The 20127-nt window shown below is 44.1% G+C and overlaps 1 protein-coding gene and 1 long non-coding RNA gene across 3 annotated transcripts; one reads left to right on the top strand and one right to left on the bottom strand.

Moving 5' to 3' along the window:
* Positions 1–708: 708 nt before the first annotated feature.
* On the bottom strand, positions 709–9250 carry LOC310748180. The gene is made up of 3 exons (XR_014541167.1): positions 8992–9250; positions 5365–5530; positions 709–1751 (listed from the first exon to the last, which is right to left on the bottom strand). It is a non-coding gene; the product is annotated as an uncharacterized lncRNA (long non-coding RNA).
* KRT222 (keratin 222) lies at positions 5147–19687 on the top strand. Of its 2 annotated transcripts, none has more exons than XM_083583550.1 (6): positions 5147–5335; positions 13589–13717; positions 14195–14415; positions 15949–16028; positions 18023–18131; positions 19395–19687. In XM_083583550.1, the coding sequence occupies exons 1-6, from the start codon at positions 5240–5242 to the stop codon at positions 19606–19608; spliced, it is 849 nt and encodes a 282-aa protein (XP_083439676.1). In that variant the 5' UTR covers positions 5147–5239; the 3' UTR covers positions 19609–19687. The 2 variants fall into 2 exon arrangements, with proteins under 2 accessions (XP_083439676.1, XP_083439675.1); XM_083583549.1 differs by having other exon boundaries at positions 5162–5335; positions 15949–15980.
* The last annotated feature ends 440 nt before the right edge of the window (positions 19688–20127 follow it).

The following is a 20127-nucleotide window of genomic DNA, read 5'->3' as shown; positions in this document are numbered from 1 at the left end:
TTTAGGAAACCCTCCTCTAATCATTATGTGATGCTGGGAGACCTGTGGCCCTCTAGGTGTTGTTGAATGACAACTCCCATCATCCCTGAATATGAGCCATACTGACTGCCGCTGATAGGAGTTTGAGTCCAAGTGTATATGGGGGCCACCAAGTTGGCTAAACACATTTGCTAGGGAGAAAGCCCAACTGAACACAGTGGGACTTGTTTCTTAGTAAATATCTTTAGCAAGATTGCTTAGCAAGTCATTTCAAACTCTGCCTGGAATGGAGCCAATGTCTGTTTACTAAGGTTGTTTCTCACACACACCCAAGAGAAAGAGAGAGAGAGAATAATTCAAATATATCATTCATATAATATTAGATAGCATGTAACAAGCTGTGGGTTAAACCACAGAGCCTAGGGCTTGCCAATCAGAAGGTTGGCCGTTCGAATCCCCGCAAGGGGGTGAGTTCCCGTTGTTAGGTCCCTGCTTCTGCCCACCTAGCAGTTTGAAAGCACGTCAAAGTACAAGTAGATAAATAGGTACCGCTCCAGCAGGAAGGTAAACAGTGTTTCCATGCACTGCTCTGGTTTGCCAGAAGCAGCTTAGCCATGCTGGCCACATGACCTGGAAGCTGTACGCCGGTTCCCTCGGCCAATAAAGCGAGATGAGCGCCGCAACCCCATAGTTGGTCACGACTGGACCTAATGGTCATGGGTCCCTTTACCTTTACCTTTTACCAAGCTTAAAGAGAGCAGACTGCTGTAGTCTCTTCCTAAAAGACAGTGAAGGTTTTCCATGAGCAGGACCTGAGCATAAGAACATAAGAGCCTGCTGGATCAGGCCAATGGCCCATCTAGTCCAATATTCTCACAGTGGCAACTGTGGGCAACCTGCAAGCAAGACCTTTCCCAAGGACGTTCTCCCCTCCTGTAGCTTCCAGCAACTGGGATTCAGAAGCATCACTGCCTCCAGCTGTGGAGGCAGAAGCATAGCCATCATAGCTAGGAGCCGTTGACAGCCCTCTCTTCCATGAATTTGTTCAACCTCTTTTAAAACCATCTAGGTTGATGGCCATCATTGCCTCTTGTGGGAGCAACTTCCCTAGGTGAACTGTACACTGCACGAAGAAGTACTTTTTTTATGTGCCCCGAATCTTCCAACATTTAGCTTCGGTTCAACTCCCAGTGCGGGTGAACAGCCATGCTCCCCTAAATCTGCCTCTGCTGGCTGGGGCTAATGGAGTCCAACAACCTATGAAGGACCACCGTTTATCCATCCCTGGTTCCAACCCAGTGAAAGAAAATCACTGCTGGAATAGACCACATGCCTGCCTATGTGCGGAATCCTGCTCTCGCAGTTTCCAACCAGATGCTTATGGGGAAATGCATCTTAGACCTCCCGTCCCCCGTCCCCCCGCCAACTATTTTTTTTTTTAAGCATTTCAGGTTTTAAAGTCAGGACAAAGCTAGGAATGAGTGCTTCAGTCTGCAGCACTAGTATCTTTTGAGCTCAGATTCAAAGGAATATAGCGTCTGGATTTTTATTTAATACTATCTTGTTTGAACACGCACATCAACGTCAAACACAATTTCCAGCGGCATTCACTTGGCAGAAGCTTTGATAAATCTTTGCCTGGGTGATGCTATTTCAAAGCGTCGAAACTTTGAACTGCAAAAATTGACTGATCATTATCTGGACCAGCTGAGTTCACATAGGAGGCATCCATCGTTAGCATCCTGTTGTGACATCGAGGTATGTAATCGTACCTAGGGCCGAGGAAACACAAGGGTACTTGTCACAGCTTGAAGAAACAAGAGCACTGTGTACATCTACACAGAACTCAAGTGTAGGAGTATAGATGCAGTCAATTAAGGAGTTTGCAAGGCTGAGATGGATGAAAACACACAGATCACTTAGGGGGACCAAAGAACTGGTGGTTTAAAGAGCCTGTTTTGCTTAGTTCCATGGTGCTTTGAATGTGAGCATCCTTGAGGATTTGGAATAAGCCAAAATGCGGGCTATAAATAAAAATATATTCTAATCCAGTTAACGTGTCAAACATGGAGTGAGGAACCTGTGGATCTCCAGATTTTGCTGGATTACAACTCCCTGGGGCTGATGGGAGTTGGAGTCCAATAACATTTGGGCAGCCATAGGTTCTCAATACATGTGCTAAAGCATCGAAGAGTTGGAGCCTAAATTCCTTTCTTAAATTAATCTGGTGAATTCTCTATGGGAAACATTAACTTAGATTTTTCTCCATGTCTTAATTTTTCTCTGTTATATTAGTACGGCCCCTCCACTGTTGTGGATAAAGTTATGCTCTATCCAGGCTAGATTTTGTAAGGTGTTGTGTACCAGACTGTCCTTAAAGGCAGTTTAGAATCTTCGGCTGCATCAAAACACTGCAATCAGAATTCCGGCTTAGAACCATCATTCTGACAATATCACATTGACATTAAAATAGCTACACTGGATTTCAGTGCCTTTCAAAATATAATTCAGAGTGATTAACTTAACCTTCAAAGCTCCAGTGGGAACTTGTAGCTGGACTACAACTCCCATCATCCTTAACCTGTGTCTATGCCGGCTGGGGCAGGAGGGATATGGCAACATCTGGAAGGTCACAGGTTCTCCATCATGCTCTAATGTAGGGTTTCCCAAACTTGGGTCTCCAGATGTTTTTTGACTACAGCTCCCATCATCCCTTAGCTAGCAGGACCAGTGGTCAGGAACGATGGGAATTGTAGTCCAAAAACAGGGGGGGCGACCCAAGTTTGGGAAACCCTGCTCTAATGGGTTAGGACTTGAATACACGAATGGCTGTCTTCAGCCCAAACATCTCCATGAAAAGGAATTACCATATTATTTCGTGTATAAGACTATATTTTCTCCCATTTTTTTTTCAACTTTAAAATTGGGGGTCGTCTTATACATGGATAGTATATATGGGAGACTGGCAATTGATGGAGTCCCAAAAAATAGGGGGCATGTTATACACAGAAAAATATGCTATTCAGATGCCCCCACCAGGTGGACTCAAATGTATGGCGACCAGGGTAAGGGAGTACTGGCTCCCAATTTGTATGATGCCCTTCTAAGACAACTAAGGGACGCATCAATTCCTGCATTGTTTTTCTTGGAGACTTTTAATAATTCTTAAGTTTTGTAATTCTATGTTTTTACTTCCACTGTTTGGAAGGTTGAATTGAAATTATTGGTCGCTCTGAATTTTTGAGTGTGTTTGGTATAGAAAATAAATAAATAAAAATATATCTAAGCCATTATTTCATCACTCTGCTACATTTTACCATTTCATTGTAGGCGTATTATTTTGGCATGCTCCCTTCGATAAAGAAAAGCAACTCATAAATATTTTGAATAAATAAATAAAATCCCAGTGCCAATAAAATCCCAGAGCTGAACTGAGGCGTGAGGAAATTTGCTGATTCAAAATAAAATGTCGAAAATGAACTCTTTAAACCTATTGCGTTAGGTATGTGGGTTGCTTTGCTTCCAAAGAAATGTTTGTAGGATGTTGCATTATGTATTTAGCTTTCTTGGCTTCCAAAGAAAAGTGTGTAGGATGTTCGAGTTTCAACATCCCAAATTAAACTTATTTATCATTCCTCATGAGGCCTCGAGGGCACAAAGTGTTAGATCATTTAGCTGCAGGAAAGCTAAGGCAATTATAAAGCAATTCACAATATAGTGATCTGGCGTAAGCAAGTAATATCGTCATTTAAAATCATTAATATAGTTCATTTATTTAGCTATCTATCAAATTTAACTATATGCCACCCTCCCTCCCAAGCATAGCCCACAGAGGGGCAAGCATATCTGTAATAAAAATAAAATAAAAACTTGTTTAAAACATGTTAAAAACATCAAAAAACAAAGAAACACAATAAAACATGTAACCAATCATCTGTCTGAATAGGCCCACTGAAAAGAGAAAAGTTTGAAGAAATTGCTTTATACAGCTTAGAATAAAATTGATGATATACTTTTTTCATATGTACATTATCTGTTATCACAGCATTTCCCTCTTGCAGCTTCACTATCACTTTCCTTTCTTTCTCCTTCTGTTGTTCATATGCCAGCCACTTCCCTGGTTTATTGGCAAATTCAAAGTTTTTCATTTAGCATAATTCAACTTTTCTATCTCTTGCGTTTTTAGCATAGATAACTGCCTCTGCAACGTCTTAATTTGCCAATTAATACTAATCTTATTTGGAAATCTTTCCATTTCTTTTTCCTTTTGTCTAATTTCAGTCAAGATTGTTCTTGATTTTATCTTGTAGTCCCCCAAGCCAAGCAATAAATTATGCTCTATAAAATAGCTTCTGTGTTGGAGAAAAAGCAACTCTGAAGTGACCCTCATTTGATCCATCCATCACTAGGGATTTAAGGGGCCACCCAGTGTTCACCGCAATCAGAGCCGTTTCTGTTTGGCTGCAGTTCGGCTTCCACTAAAACCTACATAATTCATTTCACTGACAAACATAATTAATTATAATTAATTCTGTAATTATTTCATTTCAAAGCATTTGTGGAATGCTCTCGCCAGGGAAGTTTGCCTGGTGCCTTCATCACGTATCTTTAGGTGCCATTTGAAAACTCTCCTCTTCAACCAGGCCTTTGGCTGATTCTACAGCCTTTTAAATGTGTCTGTGAGAAAGGGTGTGTGTGTGTGTTATTGCTTTGCTGTTTTGCTTTTGCTATTTCCTAGCAGTTCGAAAGCACGTCAAAGTGCAAGTAGATAAATAGGTACCACTCTGGCAGGAAGGTAAACAGCGTTTCAGTTTGCTGCTCTGGTTCGCCAGAAGCGGCTTAGTCATGCTGGCCACATGACCCAGAAGCTGTACGCCAGCTCCCTCATCCAGTAAAGCGAGATGAGCACTGCAACCCCAGAGTTGGCCACGACTGGACCTAACGGTCAGGGGTCCCTTTACCTTTACCTTTATCCTGTATTTTATTCTGTGAACCGCCCTGCGATCTTAGGATGAAAGGCGGTATATATAAATCTAATAAATGAAATAAATAAAAAACAAATGGCCATTCTTCAATGCTGCTAAGAGAATAGAACTCTGCTGCTTTAAAAAAAAAAATCAGTGTTTTCCTCCCTCCTCTCTCTCCCTCTCCCTCTGTGTTCTCACTCTTACTGCAGGCTGAGAATGCTTTGCTGCTGCTGCTGCAGGCTTCTCGCCCTATCCATAAGGTTGAGTTAGCCAAGGTGGAGGATGGGAGCAGCATGGAACTGTCCCAGCTCCTCAATGAGATCAGGGCAAACTATGAAACGCTCATCACCAGAAGTCAGATAGAGACCATCCTCTCAGCAGGGACCCAGGTAATGATTATATACAGAAAGGCACCTACCCGAATAAGGAGGCATTCCAATGTGTACTCAGTTCCTCTCTCAGCCTCTGTGAGGTACAGTATTTTCTTTTCCAATGCAGCCTTTTATTGGGGAAAGGGAATCGCGGTGTGTGTGTGTTATTCCGTTCTTTCTCCTCTCATACTGCAGCATATCTAGCCCGAAAAACTGCGGGGAAATACATGAAGGTATAAGAGTCGTGTCACCTTGCATCTATCTGTTTATATAAATAGGATGGCAAAGGTTTTTGTGATTCCCATTCCCTCCCCACAAATGAAATAGTGCTCTTGGCTCATTTTGAGATGATTCTTCTTTTTTGTGGGGGGTGGGGGGATAAAGTAGGCATCCTTTAGCAGTTGTGTATAGGAGCCATGTTAAGGTGGGTTAAGATTTCTAGCCACTTTTAAGGTTGTGGGAGCTTGTGCTTTAACCCTCAAGGTAATATTTACGGTGTCCCCCCAGAAAACGAGTGCCGTAGTATTTTGCAATGCCTTGCCTTGTTCCAGCTCTCATATTTCTTAAAGGTTATCCGGTCACAATGACACCATTAGACATCCACACAGAAATAAACATCTGTGAATCACAGCTGGACAATTAGTCTGAGTACCGCAACACATCATAAACCAAGACATGTAAGCTAGTTGCAGGCTGATGTTATCACCCTGCTACACTTTAAATATGGTTATTTCTGAATGTATGGTCCTATTATTATCTCACGGCAGGCTTGCTTCTGGTGTAAGATGATACTATTTGTATGTTCCAGCAGCTTTCAAATCCTGTCCCAAGAGGCTGGGATGGGTTACAACAACTTGTCCTCACAGCAGCCTGCTAGGTTAGGCCCAGAGGCACCGACATGCCTGTCCAGAGAGTTTCTCCGCAGAGCAGCAACTTGGACCTGGGTTCCCTACATCTCAAAGCACCCATCTGCTCTGTGCAACATGTATGTGAACCATTGATAGCAACATATGTTGCTGAAAACAAGGCTTAAAGGTAAAGGGACCCCTGACCATTAGGTCCAGTCGTGACCGACTCTGGGGTTGTGGCGCTCATCTCGCTTTATTGGCCGAGGGAGCCGGCGTACAGCTTCCGGGTCATGTGGCCAGCATGACAAAGCTGCTTCTGGTGAACCAGAGCAGTGCACAGAAACGCCGTTTACCTTCCCGCCAGAGCGGTACCTATTTATCTACTTGCACTTTTGACGTGCTTTTGAACTGCTAGGTTGGCAGGAGCAGGGACCGAGCAACGGGAGCTGTAGGATAGGGCAGGGGTGAGGAACTTTCTACAGGCCTCATACCCTCCAACTGTCCTCATAATTCTGCATCACTATCACTGCTGGGGAGGGGCTCTTTCCTTCTGGCTTTGCATGTTAAGATTTTTATTCAAGTTTTTCAGGATACAGACAACCCCTCCCCTTGCAAAGCCCAGCTAGCTCCAGTGCCCACCCTTGACCCCATAACCTCCTTGCTCCCACACCCCTCAACTCCAGGCCACCACAGGCCTGTCTTCATCCTGCCAGCTACACACCCAGCGCGTGTTCCTGCCCATGGTCTCCTCTAGCCGCCACCTTCTCTTCAGACCTGACCTGGCTCACTTTCTCCTTCTTGTTTTTATTTGGCCTGGCCAACTGAATGGGGACCCACCAGGCTGGAGAGTGGCAGCCTCCCACAACGGGGATGGGAACGTCAGCGTCCCCATTGCCTCGCGCCCCCTTCTTCTCCTCTACCCGCTGCTAATACTCTGCTGGCTGGCCGCGCTAGCTCCCTCGCTTGAACCCGGTGCAAGACTCTTCCTCCCCCCCCCAACCCACCTTCTACAACTCCCAGGAGCAACAGCAAAGGAGTTGACAGAGGAGGAGGTCTCAGTCGGCAACTCTCTCATCCCTGCTTCCCCCAACGTGAAGCCATTTCTGATTAGTGTACCTCAACAAAGAAGGGGATTTCGGATTCTGTGTGAGAAAGTGAGAAGCCACAATGGCTTAAGGGATTTAATGATGGTCCCGGCATTTTCAGGGCAGTTGGAGGCTATGAGGCCACATTCGCTCGTGATCAATCTTCACGGGGAGAGTGGTGCATGCCAGTGAGTCCTTTATCTCTCTCACATGAAATAGCTGAGGAAAGAAGTTTGAGTACAGTGAGAAGGGAGAGACCCTGAAAGGAGTCAAAGTGGCTGTTTTAAAGCATCCATGCTTCACTCAAACCTCTGCTGATGTTTAAAACTGCCATTTTCCTCTCAGAGTTGCTCCTCGCTTACTTTACTGACTGCAACATGGGCTGTTGTTTAAAACGGCCACTTTTTTTTCTTACAACGCTACCCCCTTTACACTGTACTTAAACTTCTCCCTCTTCCATTCCTCAGCGACCTCATGTGAGACGAAGGAAGGAGAGGCCTCAAATATTCCATTGTAGCGTCACACACTGTATTTCACTCCTGGTGCCATGTGTTGTCTTCAACATGAAGTTCCAGATTCCGTGTAATAATTTAGAACAGATATTTTATTAACAAGCCATATATGTACATCCATCAGCTGAACTTAACCTTCCCTAACTAAACAAGCTAACAGCCTTGCTCTTAATAATCTATTTAACTTAAAAGATATAGTACCGTGCGTTTCACAATGGTTCACACGCAAAGGGGGCTGTTATAATAGGAGAGAGGATGAGTCGAGGGAAAGGGGTGGTCCGTGTTCAAGGTCGAATTGAGGAGGGAAAGGGAGTGAAGGTGAAAATGGGGGTGTAAAGGGGGCTGCAAAAAAAAAAGGAGGGAGTAGGAGGCATGGGAAGCGGGTGAGCATGAAAGCTGGGGCATGAAGTGTCTGCAGAACAGGAGGGAAAAGTAGCTTCATAATTGGATGGAAGGTGGCAAGGGTGCTTAGTCATTGCAATGTGTGGAAGGAGAAAGATGCATGGGGTTCCATGAGGGTGGTTTGTGAGCAAGGGTCAGAGGCACAAAAAGAGGAGCAGGAGGAGGCATAGACATGAAGGTGAAGGTGAAGGTGAAAAGAGGTGCAAAGCATGCTACAGAATAAAGGAGAAAAGTGCCTTCAGAAATGGAACTGGAGAGGTGAAAAGTGAGCTTAATAGTTGCATGAGATGGAATGGGGATTAATGCAGGGGATAATGGCAGGCCGGGGGGGGGGGGAGGTTGGCAAGTGTAGCCCCTAGTAAAGAACCGTAAGAAGGGACAGCAACTGGAGCCTTGAAGTTGCCAGCCAACAGCATCAAACTGAACAAACATACAGGTCACATTCATCTCCATATCATATTTCATGTTTCTGCCTGGATTGCAGTATTTTTGTTTTTCTAAATGTGAACCTATATGTATACATATTAATTAGCCGCATATGCAAATTTCGTGCATATATTTGACCTCTTTGGGGAGGATGTACTTCTTGCTGCTGCTTCTTCATATTCCTCTTTTGGAAAATGCATAAATAACCATCCTAAAGCATGAATTTCTTCTGCATATACCATGAACAGCACAAACCAGGCCTTAGATGATGTCTGCCATGCCTACAGTCACTCCCCTGTTATTTGAGGATGTGTCATTCAAAGGCAATTTGTAATCTGGTAATGACAGAGTACGTGCATTTCTCCAGAAGGAACAAAACTAGGTATTTGTAAAAATATTGCCTCAGAAGTAGGTGTCAGTAGAAATCCACAACTTATGTCTGAACTAGTTGCCGGCAATTATTTTCTAGCAGCCAGATGAGAAGTCAAATTCCAATATGATGCTTCAACAATGTTTATGCATTTTCAAACAGGTATCAGATCCATCGGGCTGAATAAAATTATATAGCCCAGGCTTTATCTGGGTTAATAAATACATGAAATTATTATTAGGGGGGTTTTATTTTTTAAAAAAACCTTTTAATCTGTGATCCATTTTGTGGCTTTCTGACCATCATTTCCCTTCTTGCTTTTAAGGCTAACCTTTTTTTGTCCTACATATATATTATGTATTCTTATTAAAGACTCAAATATTATATATTGTTCACATGTTCTAGTACAAATGTGGGGGGGGGCGGGGTGTGTGGCTTTTGGCCAGGGGGCTATTTTAATTCCCTGCCAATAAATGTAATTACAAAAATGAAGACAGAACAAGTTTTTCCAGAAGCACCTTGGGGAGGAAAGTAACAACATGCGCTTTCTGAATGTCAGATGATGCATAGTCACTGTTGAAGTGGAGCCATCAAGCATCCTTATCTGGGGTTAATTGTGCAAAGTACCTATTACCCCCCAAAGCTTCTGTAGTGCTATCGTATCTATGTCTACTATTGCCTCAGAATTGCTGCCTCCAGAATTGTCCCATAGTGCCAAGAGCGCGTCTCATGCAGGGTGCGGCAGCCAGGTACACTTGTCCTGAGACTCAGAGGACTAAGTCGGCCGGGGGGGGGAGGTGTGCGCCAGGAGCCTGCTGAACTTACTGTTAGAATTCCTGCTCCATGATTACAATCATGGGATTGTTGTCTATCACATGACGGTATATGTTTTGACTCCACAGAGTGGGAAGTGACAGAGACAGGATGTTTGTGTTACTGTGTTCCATGAAGTGGGACTATTGTCCTTTGTTCTTTTTCTCTTTGTTGTCTGATGATAGAGGGGGAGCCATGTTGCAGTGCTCCGTGTGTGTTTATACGTGAATAAAGTAGATTAGCCAAAATGTTGAGTTGCTGAGGTCTGTTACCCAACTGTGCAAACTCTGCAGATCCCTAAGTGTGCCGGTGTCGTTTGGCATTGGTCGCTGTGATGTTCAGGCAGAAGAAAGAAGAAGAGTTTGGATTTGATATCCCGCCTTTCACTCCCCTTCAGGAGTCTCAAAGCGGCTAACATTCTCCTTTCCCTTCCTCCCCCACAACAAACACTCTGTGAGGTGAGTGAGGCTGAAAGACTTTAGAGAGAAGTGTGACTAGCCCAAGGTCACCCAGCAGCTGCATGTGGAGGAGCAGGGAATCGAACCTGGTTCACCAAATTATGAGTCTACCGCTCTTAACCACTACACCACACTGGAGGGAACATGCCGGTCAGGCATGTGTCTCTGCCAGGGTCCTACTCGAGTGTAGGCTGAACTCCTGACACTTACACCATCATGCCAAGAATGTCCCTTGCCTCCCATGTCCTCAGACAAGCTCTGCACATGCCTGGCCCCATATATTCGATTGCTTGACCAGTGGGCTGTATTTTGTCAGGACTGTCCATCTCTGCAACAACACACCTATTGCACCACATTCCTCCTGTGTAGGTGCATGCCCAGTGCTATTAAGGACAGAAAAGCAGTATACCAATGATTATTTTTAAAAAAGTAAATACTATCTGGACCGCTGTGATGTCACCCAATGTCTCACAGTTCTGTTGTTGGAAGACTTCCTTGCGCTGGCTTAACTCCGATAGGTAGATGAAGAAATGTGAGGTGTTGAAATTACCATATTTCCTCAAATGTAATCCACACTTTTTTTGGCCAAATTCTGCCGTGAACATTAGGGTGTGCCGTTAGATTTGACGGTGCATTAGATTCAATTGCAAACTTGCCTGGATGTTGTGTTCAAGTTCTGCTGAGTCTGCTTTTTTTCCTTTGGGCACCATGAAAAAAGACGAGCTCTTGTTAACTGGGAGACCCGGTCGCTCTGTTGCCACTCCACTGCCACCACTGCCATCTTTGCCACAGGAGGGGGAGAGCCATGTGGGTCAGCAGAAGCGGCTGGAGCCGGGTGAAGTGAGTCGGGGGCTCAGTGTGCATCATGGGAGTTTGCTTGTACAAACACACTGCCTTTCCCCTCGCCCAGCTCCGCACGCCAGCTGCTGATTCAAGATCGCCCTGTCCTGGTCCGGTCCCCCACCCCCCCGAACAAGGACTTGGCCTTACTGGTGAACAAGGTGAATGTTGCAGGAACCGGCCTTGTCATGCGACAAAGAGTCTGGCTGCAGGCGTGGGCACAGTAGCCCATTTGAGATGGAATATGGCGGCTCTCAGGAGAGAAGATTGAACAGGCCTTGGGAGTGCACTTTTTGCCAATGCATATTACATTTGCAAGCAAATACCTTTTTGAGTTTCAAGGTTTTGAAAACTAGGGTGTGCATTAGATTTGAATAAATACAGTACGTAGGTTAGCAGATTCCTCCTGTTGTCTGATGTAGGAACCGAGTAGTGTTTCTGAATTATGATCTTAATGAGCACTTTGGGATTCAAACCATTTGCCTTCCCCCCCCCCCCCTCAGTGATATCCAAGCAATTTTCTCATAGATACCTTGACTGTATATTGAACTTTCTCGAGAAGCTTCAGTGAGTCCTTAACAGTATATTTCTGCATCCTAGAATTTTCTGGGAAGCCCTTAGAACTTCCCCCTAGTTCCCATTGGAACAAAGCCAAAGTACCATACTTTTCCGTGTATAAGACTATGTTTTTTTCTTCAAAAATCGTGCTTAAAAGTGGGGGATCATCTTATACATGGGTAGTGCATAGGCTGGACGTTTGATTGGTTGCTGCGTCAGTGGGTGGTGTTGATTGGCTGACGCTCCAGCAGTTGGGCTGGTGATTGGCAGGTTCTGCTGGCGATGGGACAGACGGGAGGTAGATTTTGCGACACATGCAGGTGAGCGATTTTTGGCAATCCCCACCCTAAAAAAAGCTCAACAACCCTGTGCCACCCCCCCCCATATTCTTAAATTCTTAAAGGGGGCATCTTGTACATGGGGGCGTCTTATAGACGGAAAAGTATGGTATATGTGATATTAATTGAAGTAACTGCATATTCATTCCCTGCCTCCATTCCCCCCATCCTCTGTGTCTATTTTAGACTGTAAGAGCTTTGGGGCAAGGACCTCTTTTTTGTAAAGTGCCATGAACATGTGGTACCTCAGGTTACAGATGCTTCAGGTTACAGATGCTTCAGGTTACAGACTCCGCTAACCCAGAAATAGTACCTTGGGTTAAGAACTTTGCTTCAGGATGAGAACAGAAATCGTGCGGCGGCAGCACAGCAGCAGCAGGAGGCCCCATTAGCTAAAGTGGTACCTCAGGTTAAGAACAGTTTCAGGTTAAGAATGGACCTCCAGAACGAATTAATTTCTTAACCCGAGGTATCACTGTACTGTATATGGATGGCATTTTATAAATAAGCAAACAATATTATGGAGTAACCTCTGGAGTTGTGTCAATGTGTCCTTTAAAACATGCCAAGTCCCTCAACGGGAATTGTGCAATTAGTTCTTCTTGGGTCTTCTTTGAGCTTCAGTGTGTCTGTCTTGGCACATATCAGGTTGAGCTGCATGAAGGCATCTTGGTTTAAGCACTGGTACTAAAGATCCTGTGGTGAATAAAAAACTGGCCTTGTAGCAGCTGCTGAGTTCTTCAGATCCTATCCACAGGAGCCACCATTAAATACAAGAGCAACATCGGCCTTTCTGATGTGTTGGCGACCTAGTACTTGCCTCAGATTGTATGCAGGCAGAACATTCTCTCCCACCCCAATGTTAAGCCTGAAGTTAGGAGAAACACATGGAACGCCATGGCCCAGAGCAATCAGCATTTTGATCACCCCAAAACACTGGATCTATCAAGGATGATGGTGGCTGTAGCCTAACAATACCTGAAGAAACACAGGTTTCCCATTCCCATAAAGAATAGTGGTGGGGCTTGCTTTGCAGTCATCCATAAATTCATCTTAATATTTTGGCATGTAAGGTAGACGGCACACACTCACAGAGCTCTACAGCCCATCTTGTTATATCTCATACAATGTTTCCCAAACTTGGGTCAGCAGCTACTTTTGGACTACAGTTCCCATCATCCCTGACCACCAGTCTCGCTAGTGAGGGATTATGGGAGTTGTAGTCCAAAAATAGCCGGAGACCCAAGTTTGGGAAACTCTGCTCTAGCATTTTGTTCTCAGTTTGTAGGCAGCAAGTCCCTTCTGATACCATGTCCTGTGCTCAAACGGAGGTGGGGTGGGTTAGAACATATGCCATTTCTTTTCAGGCAGACCTATGACCACCCCATCCATTATTATTATTATTATTATTATTATTATTATTATTGCTTTTGCTCCCACTATGAAACCATTCAACTCCCTTCAGAACCATCTTGTTTTGATGATAGTATAATAAAATGAAGAAGACGTGAATTGTGCACTGGGTATGTTTCAGGAACCTAAGATTCATTCGCACATCCAAATTTGAAATTTTCAGTGTGGGACATCTTGAACTGATGTGGCCAATGCTTCCTCTTTGCAGCTAGAAGAAGCCACTAGTGAAAGAATGAGCAAAGACGAGGAAGCGCTAAAAGCAGCCAGGGCAGAGCTAAATGAAGCAAGACGCCAGTGGCACCATATGCAGATGGAAATTGATTCTCTCCATGCTGTGGTAAGTCTGATTGAGCAGCTGGGCTGTCTGTGCAGAGAGAGGAGGTGAAATTGCTTGCTGTTTTCCCTAGGGCTCACTGTACTCAAGGTAACTTTACAGACCCTATTTTCCAGGGACATCTCTGATTTAGAGAAGCCATTCCAGTTTCTGATTTGATCCCAGAATGTCCCACTTTTCCTTAGGATGTCCCTATTTTCATTGGAGAAATGTTGGAGGGTATGGAGTTATCCGACCCCTGAGTCTGAAGGAAAGGTTTTTTAAAAAATGTTTTATTCCATTTGACTTCCAAGGTACAACTATACGTTTTATATTGCTCAGAATATAAAGGTTTGTGACAAATACTGATTTAATTAGTTTGAATTTAATTTGAAATGTAAAGTTGATTGTGTATGTGTGTTTTTCAAAAGTTTTTTTTTATGGTCCTGGGCTTTTTAGAAGTACATTCAGGAATTGAAACCAGTAATCTAATTTTAACAGGAAAAGGGTCTGGAAAATTCTCTGCGCACCACAGAACAGCGGTACCAGACACAACTGAAGCACCTGGAAGCAGAGATTGAAGGCCTAGAGAGAGAGCTACATAAAGTGCGGCAAGGGATTGAAAAGCAGCTGCAGCAACACGAAATATTACTAAACACTAAGATGAGGCTTGAGCAAGAAATAGCTACGTACCGCAGTCTGCTGGAGAGGGAGGAGAAAAGGTACCCACATACAGTCCTCAAATACCTATAGCAGGGGTCAGCAAACTTTTTCAGCAGGGGGCCGGTCCGCTGTCCCTCAGACCTTGTGGGGGGCCAGACTATATTTTTTTGGGGGGTGGATGATGCAAGAGCACCATAAGCCCCAGTGGCTGCTTACCTGTGTCTTGCGAGCAGCAGGGGAGGGTGGCAGCGGCAGGAGGATGAGGGCTCCAGAGTGGGGCTGCTCAAAATGGCGGCCGCTCAAGCGCTGCTGCTGCTGACACCAACAAAGCCCAGCCCCCTTCCTCCTCTAGGCAGGGCGGGGAGAAGCCAGGAGGGAGGAGGCGCCAGCGTCGCTGCCGTGTAAGGTAGAGGGAGGGAGAGGGAAAGAACGCACATGCTGGCAATCCACGCGGCAATTCCCGGACCGTTCGCGGGCCCGATCCAGAAGGCAATAGGGTCTGATCTGGCCTGCGGGCCTTAGTTTGCCAACACATGACCTATAGCATAGCCAGGGTTCTATGGCTAGTAAAGGTTATCTTTGTTTGTTTGTTTGCTTGCTTGCTTGCTTGCTTGCCTGCTTGCTTGCCTGCCTGCCTAGATTTATGCCCCACTTCCTGCCTAAAATTCCTGACATGGCTAGCACTGTGGCAGATCCAAGGCGATTTAGCTGGGAAGTGGACCAAAGCATTTTCATTGGTTGCCTAGCCCATTTATTAAAAATGTACTCAGAATATACTCACACAATAGTTCATTCGAGGCAATCTGGTGGGTGAGAAAGGGAGAGTTTGAAAGCTTCTGCAAACACCTTTGTATTATAGGAAACTCTTAATTAACCTAAGAAACCTTCAATTGTTGGCAGATTCTCCATTCAAGCATGTGGCACAAGTGTTTTAACCATTTCAGCTTCATAAGCCAATACTGTATATACAGTATGTTGCATCCAGTCCAGACCATTGTCTCCATAGAGGAAAGAAACAACATATGAAACAGCCCTGAGCTAACTCTACCCTGATAGAGGTTGCCACATGCTTGTATACTGAACAGGCAGAAGGTCTAAAGTGTCGTGCCAAACAAGTTCAATTGGGACTGCTCAACCCACAGAGCTCACCCGCTGCAAATGTTCATGGTATCTTGTTTATCTAGAACAGGGATGGGCAATAGGTAGATCAAAATCTGCTGCTATTTCTGCGGGCAATTCACAGTCAATCGATAAGTGTTCCCAATTCTGAATTGTTCAAAAGCAGCAGCAGTTAAAAACCTAAATCAGGTTGATCCAATGTATGTTTGCGTGGAAACCAGGAAGCTCTTGTATGAAAGGACTTAATTTGGATTTAATTTGTGCTCTGCCCTTTTATTCCAAGTGTACGTCAGCACAACAACCCCCAACTATTATTATAGATGGTGGGTTGGTGGATATTGAAACCTGATATCCACCAACAAAACAAAAAATATCCAGAAAGCCTGAAGTCTGGCAGCCCCCGATTTAGAAGGATCTACCCATAAGCAGGCCCATTCTTCATTCTTACAGTTTCTTCCTCCTTTTCTTTCAAGGTTTCATCGTTCTGCGTGCCAAGACAGAAAAGGCGACAAAAAGCGCGCCACTAGCCAAATAGCGTTTATCTTACCTTCATGTGAGTTTTCTTAAGACCTGGAATTAACATAAAAAGACAGCTCACCATTTAGGCAAAGCTGAATGTGAATCAGAACTTGTAGGAGTTTAAGAAAATAACCCACTGGGAAATAAGAGACAACTCTGTAATTCTGGAAACTTCAAATGGGCAGAATAGGTTGGGCTTGGTGATCACAATGTTTGGCACCTATTCTGAACCATTTGATTTGGTTATCGGTGGGTTCCTGGGCTCCTCTCAAAGTGCTGGTGCTGACCTTAAAAGTTCTAAACAGTTTGGTACCATGTTAAATGAAGGGCCACCTACATATAACATACAAGCTTGCCTGGGCACGATGACTGCTTCAGGGCCCTACATGTAGACCCATCTATAAAGTTGATAAGCGCATGAGACTGGGCCTTTTCTGTGATGGCCCCCTTATATTATGGACCTCTGCTACATAGGAGTACATACTGAATGACTTTCGTCCAGTAGCACTCACACCTATAATCATGAAGTGCTTTGAAAAGCTGGTACGAAATCATGTCATTGCCTGCCTACCAGAGGGACTGGACACATTCCAATTTGCTTATAAAACGAAAAGATCGACAGAGGACGCTGTGGCGATTGCCCTCCATGCCGTCCTTGCACATTTGGAGCAGCGGGGGGGGGGGGGGTTATGCCAGACTGCTTTTTTTAGATTTCAGCTCGGCATTTAATACCATTCTACCACAACGTCTGATGTCTAAACTGGAAGATCGGGGGCTTCCGTTATCACTTTGTGGGTGGATACTGGACTTTTTGTCAGACCGCCCCCAGAGGGTTCGGTTGGGCCCTTATACCTCTAATATGCTTAAGACTAACATAGGAACACCACAGGGATGCGTACTCAGTCCGCTCCTTTATATTCTCTACACGTACGATTGTGTCGCTGCTCACCCTAGTAATAGGGTTGTCAAATTTGCAGATGACACAACCGTGATTGGGCTCATCCCTGAAAGGGAGGGTGAAACGAATTATAGAGATGAGGTAGAGCGGCTGACAGAGTGGTGCAGAGCTAACAACTTGCTCATAAATACAAGGAAGACAAAGGAGCTTGTGGTGGACTTCAGGAGACAGAAGAGCAATATCCAGCCACTTTTGATTGATGGGGTCTGTGTGGAGAGGGTAACAACGTTCAGATTTTTGGGCATTGAATTACAAGAGGATCTGTCCTGGAGTGTCAACACAAGGGGGCTTGTGAAGAAGGCGCAGCAGAGACTGCACTTTTTGAGAATTCTAAGGAAAAACCATCTTCCGCAGAAACTGCTGCTTGCCTTCTATCACTGTGCCATTGAGAGCGTGCTCACTTATGGCTTATGTGTGTGGTACGGAAGCTGTACTACCCAGCACAGGATGGGGTTGTGCAGAGTTGTTAAGGCAGCAGAGAGCATTGTTGGCTGCCCACTCTCCACCTTAGAGCAGATTTATGCCACAAGGTGCCATAGGAAGGCACTGGACATAGTAAAAGATCCATTGCATCCTGGTCACTGTCTCTTCGAGCTCCTGCCGTCGGGACGGAGATACAGGACGATGAAGACAAGAACGAGCCGTCGTAAGAACAGCTTCTTCTCCAGAGCGATCTCGGCCCTGAATGGGAAGCCTGGACTTTGAAAGTCATCTAATCTTCCTTGCTGTACTATACTGTATTGTTTTAATTAGTGTTTTTATGGAGCAGTCAAGTAATTTCGTTATAATAATAATTATTATTATTATTATTATTATTATTATTATTATTATTATATATCCTAAACCTTTAAGCGGGTTTTAAAAACCTGTTTATTTCAGGCCACTCCCCAACCCCTAATTTGGGGCTCAATTTCATGGACCATTTAAAAATACGTAGCTTTTTAAGCTGCTGAAATCTCTACTGCCATTCTATTTATCTTTAACTGGCCTCTGTTTTTAAATAGTTTTGTACTATTATTTAGATTGCCTGGTGTTGTTTTGAACTGTCTTTTCTGTTTTAATTTATACAGCAAGTGAGCTAAAGGCACACGAGATTGAAAAAGTGGAAATACTGACAAAGCAAGCAGTCTTAAATGGAAATGTCGCAAAAGAGAGCGCAGAGGCTTGTGGAACGATACAGTAAGTGAAACTGAACAGCGCAGAGCGCTTACAAGCAACAAGGAAATGTTCTCTGAGGCGGGTTGAGCTAAGGACTTGGTGGGGGGGCAACTAATGCTACCACCTCCATCCACAAGAGACAAAATCCGCCAGAAAAATATCCTGCAGAAGTTTAACGCAGAGAGTGGGAAATGCGCAAGGCACTGGCAATGAGCAACATTTGCCAGTTAAAGTAGCAACCTCAGCTTGCTTCAGAGTAGGGATGCTTCTGATCGAGCACCCTGTATCATCTTGTTTTCAGACAACATAGGGGTATGCAGTGTGGATGGCTTAAGGTCCACTGTGGGTTGTTTTTGGATTATTGGTTGTGGTTTGTTTGAGGGAAGCAAACCACAGTACGCAGTCTGCATGACAACCAAACCCAGTTATAGTGGTTTGTTTCTCCCATAGCTATTGGAAAGGAACAAGGCAAGTGAAAATCGCAGATTCACAGTAAATCATTAACTAACCTGATGTTTACCAAGAAATGCAAAATAGGCCAATGAGTGATGGACTATTTACTCAGATGTCTCACTGTGTTCAATAGCGGTCTACATCCATACCATACCATACTATAAATTCAAAACACATTTGAAGCCCATCACACGCACACCCAGCCAAAATCCCGGGAACTGTAGTTTACCTCCTTACAGAGCTACAGTTCCCAGTATTCTTTGGGGGGAACAATATGTTTTAAATGTGCTTTAAATTTTTAGTGTTGATGTGTCCTGTATATAGGACTGGAGCCCAAATGTTAAAAGGCATCCACAGAGGCATTTAGCAAACATTAATTAGTACAAAACAAAAGCAACCATTGGTACTAAAGGCAGCCTAAAAACTCAGTGCAGATCCTTAAATCAGTGTTGCTTAGTTCAACAGAATTTCTCTCCGCCTTCTGTCCTGAAGAAGGTTGTGAGAGCAGATTTCCATGGGTGTCTTTCTTTCCATAGTATGAAATCCTGGTTGATCAGGATTTTCTAGGGCAGCACTTCAGTTTGGCATAAGTTCATGTGTAGCAAATTGGGCGCCTTTTATTTTACAAGTAAAAAACTGCAGAAAGGTTGCAACTTGCCATCACGTTTCCTGAGGGATACAGATTTTAAAACCAGCCCCCGTATTTCAGCTGACTAAACAAAAACTCTGTGTGTGGTCAGGTCATGCCATTTCCCATCACTTTGTGAAATCCTAGCTTGAAGGTCTGTTCCACACTCATTCATCAGTATAATGTTTAATTTATTGTTTCAGGACGGAGAAAGTAGATGAAGTGATTAAAGAATGGGAAGGCTCTTTCTTTAAAGACAACCCTCGCTTAAGGAAAAAATCAGTTTCTTTGCGGTTTGATCTCCACTTGGCAGCCACAGATGAAGGTTGTTTACAGACTAAACAGAAAGGCTTGCCTGATATCGAAGTGAGATTGGTTATGAGGCGGTCTTGCAGTATCCCATCCATCAAAACCTAAATCTGCATCCCACTTACCCAAAGATTATTCATGGATGGGTTTCAGAAATAAATGGCAATATGGACCCAGGTGGACCACATGATTGTCTCCTGTCTGTCAATACTAGGAGTATATTCTTTCAGCTAATATATATTCCTGTAATCCTGTAATCATTTTGAAGATGGCTCATGCGTCTATATGAGAGGAAGCTACGGGAATCCTGACAAACAGAATTCCTGTTAGTTAAAACACCTGATGAAATACCTCCCCCGCCTTTCTTTTCCTCCAGAGAAGAATTATTTATTTTTATAATTTTCATCAGTTCAATGTTTAATGAGTTCAAAGACTTGTCTCTGCAGAACTAAACATCTACATTTGAAAGGACTTCCTCCACCACAGGATTATGTGATTATAACTTGTCTGTAGTCATTTTTATCTCCGTCATTTTATATATTTTCACCAACACCCCTTAGTCACGGTTACCTCCCAAGAACTGGTAAAACAAAAGCTTCAAGAGGGCAAATAGGCCTCAAGCCATCT

The sequence above is a fragment of the Podarcis filfolensis genome, assembly GCF_964270895.1.
Source record: "Podarcis filfolensis genome assembly, chromosome: 13".
Classification (NCBI taxonomy): Eukaryota; Metazoa; Chordata; class Lepidosauria; order Squamata; family Lacertidae; genus Podarcis; species Podarcis filfolensis.
This window is presented reverse-complemented; position numbering and strand designations above follow the sequence as displayed.

Coding starts and splice junctions, on each gene's coding strand:
- KRT222 (XM_083583550.1), top strand. CDS start 5,240: ATGGAACTGTCCCAGCTCCTCAATGAGATCAGGGCAAACTATGAAACG. Junction 5,336..13,588: donor TCCTCTCAGCAGGGACCCAG/GTAATGATTATA, acceptor TCCTCTTTGCAG/CTAGAAGAAGCCACTAGTGA. Junction 13,718..14,194: donor TTGATTCTCTCCATGCTGTG/GTAAGTCTGATT, acceptor TAATTTTAACAG/GAAAAGGGTCTGGAAAATTC.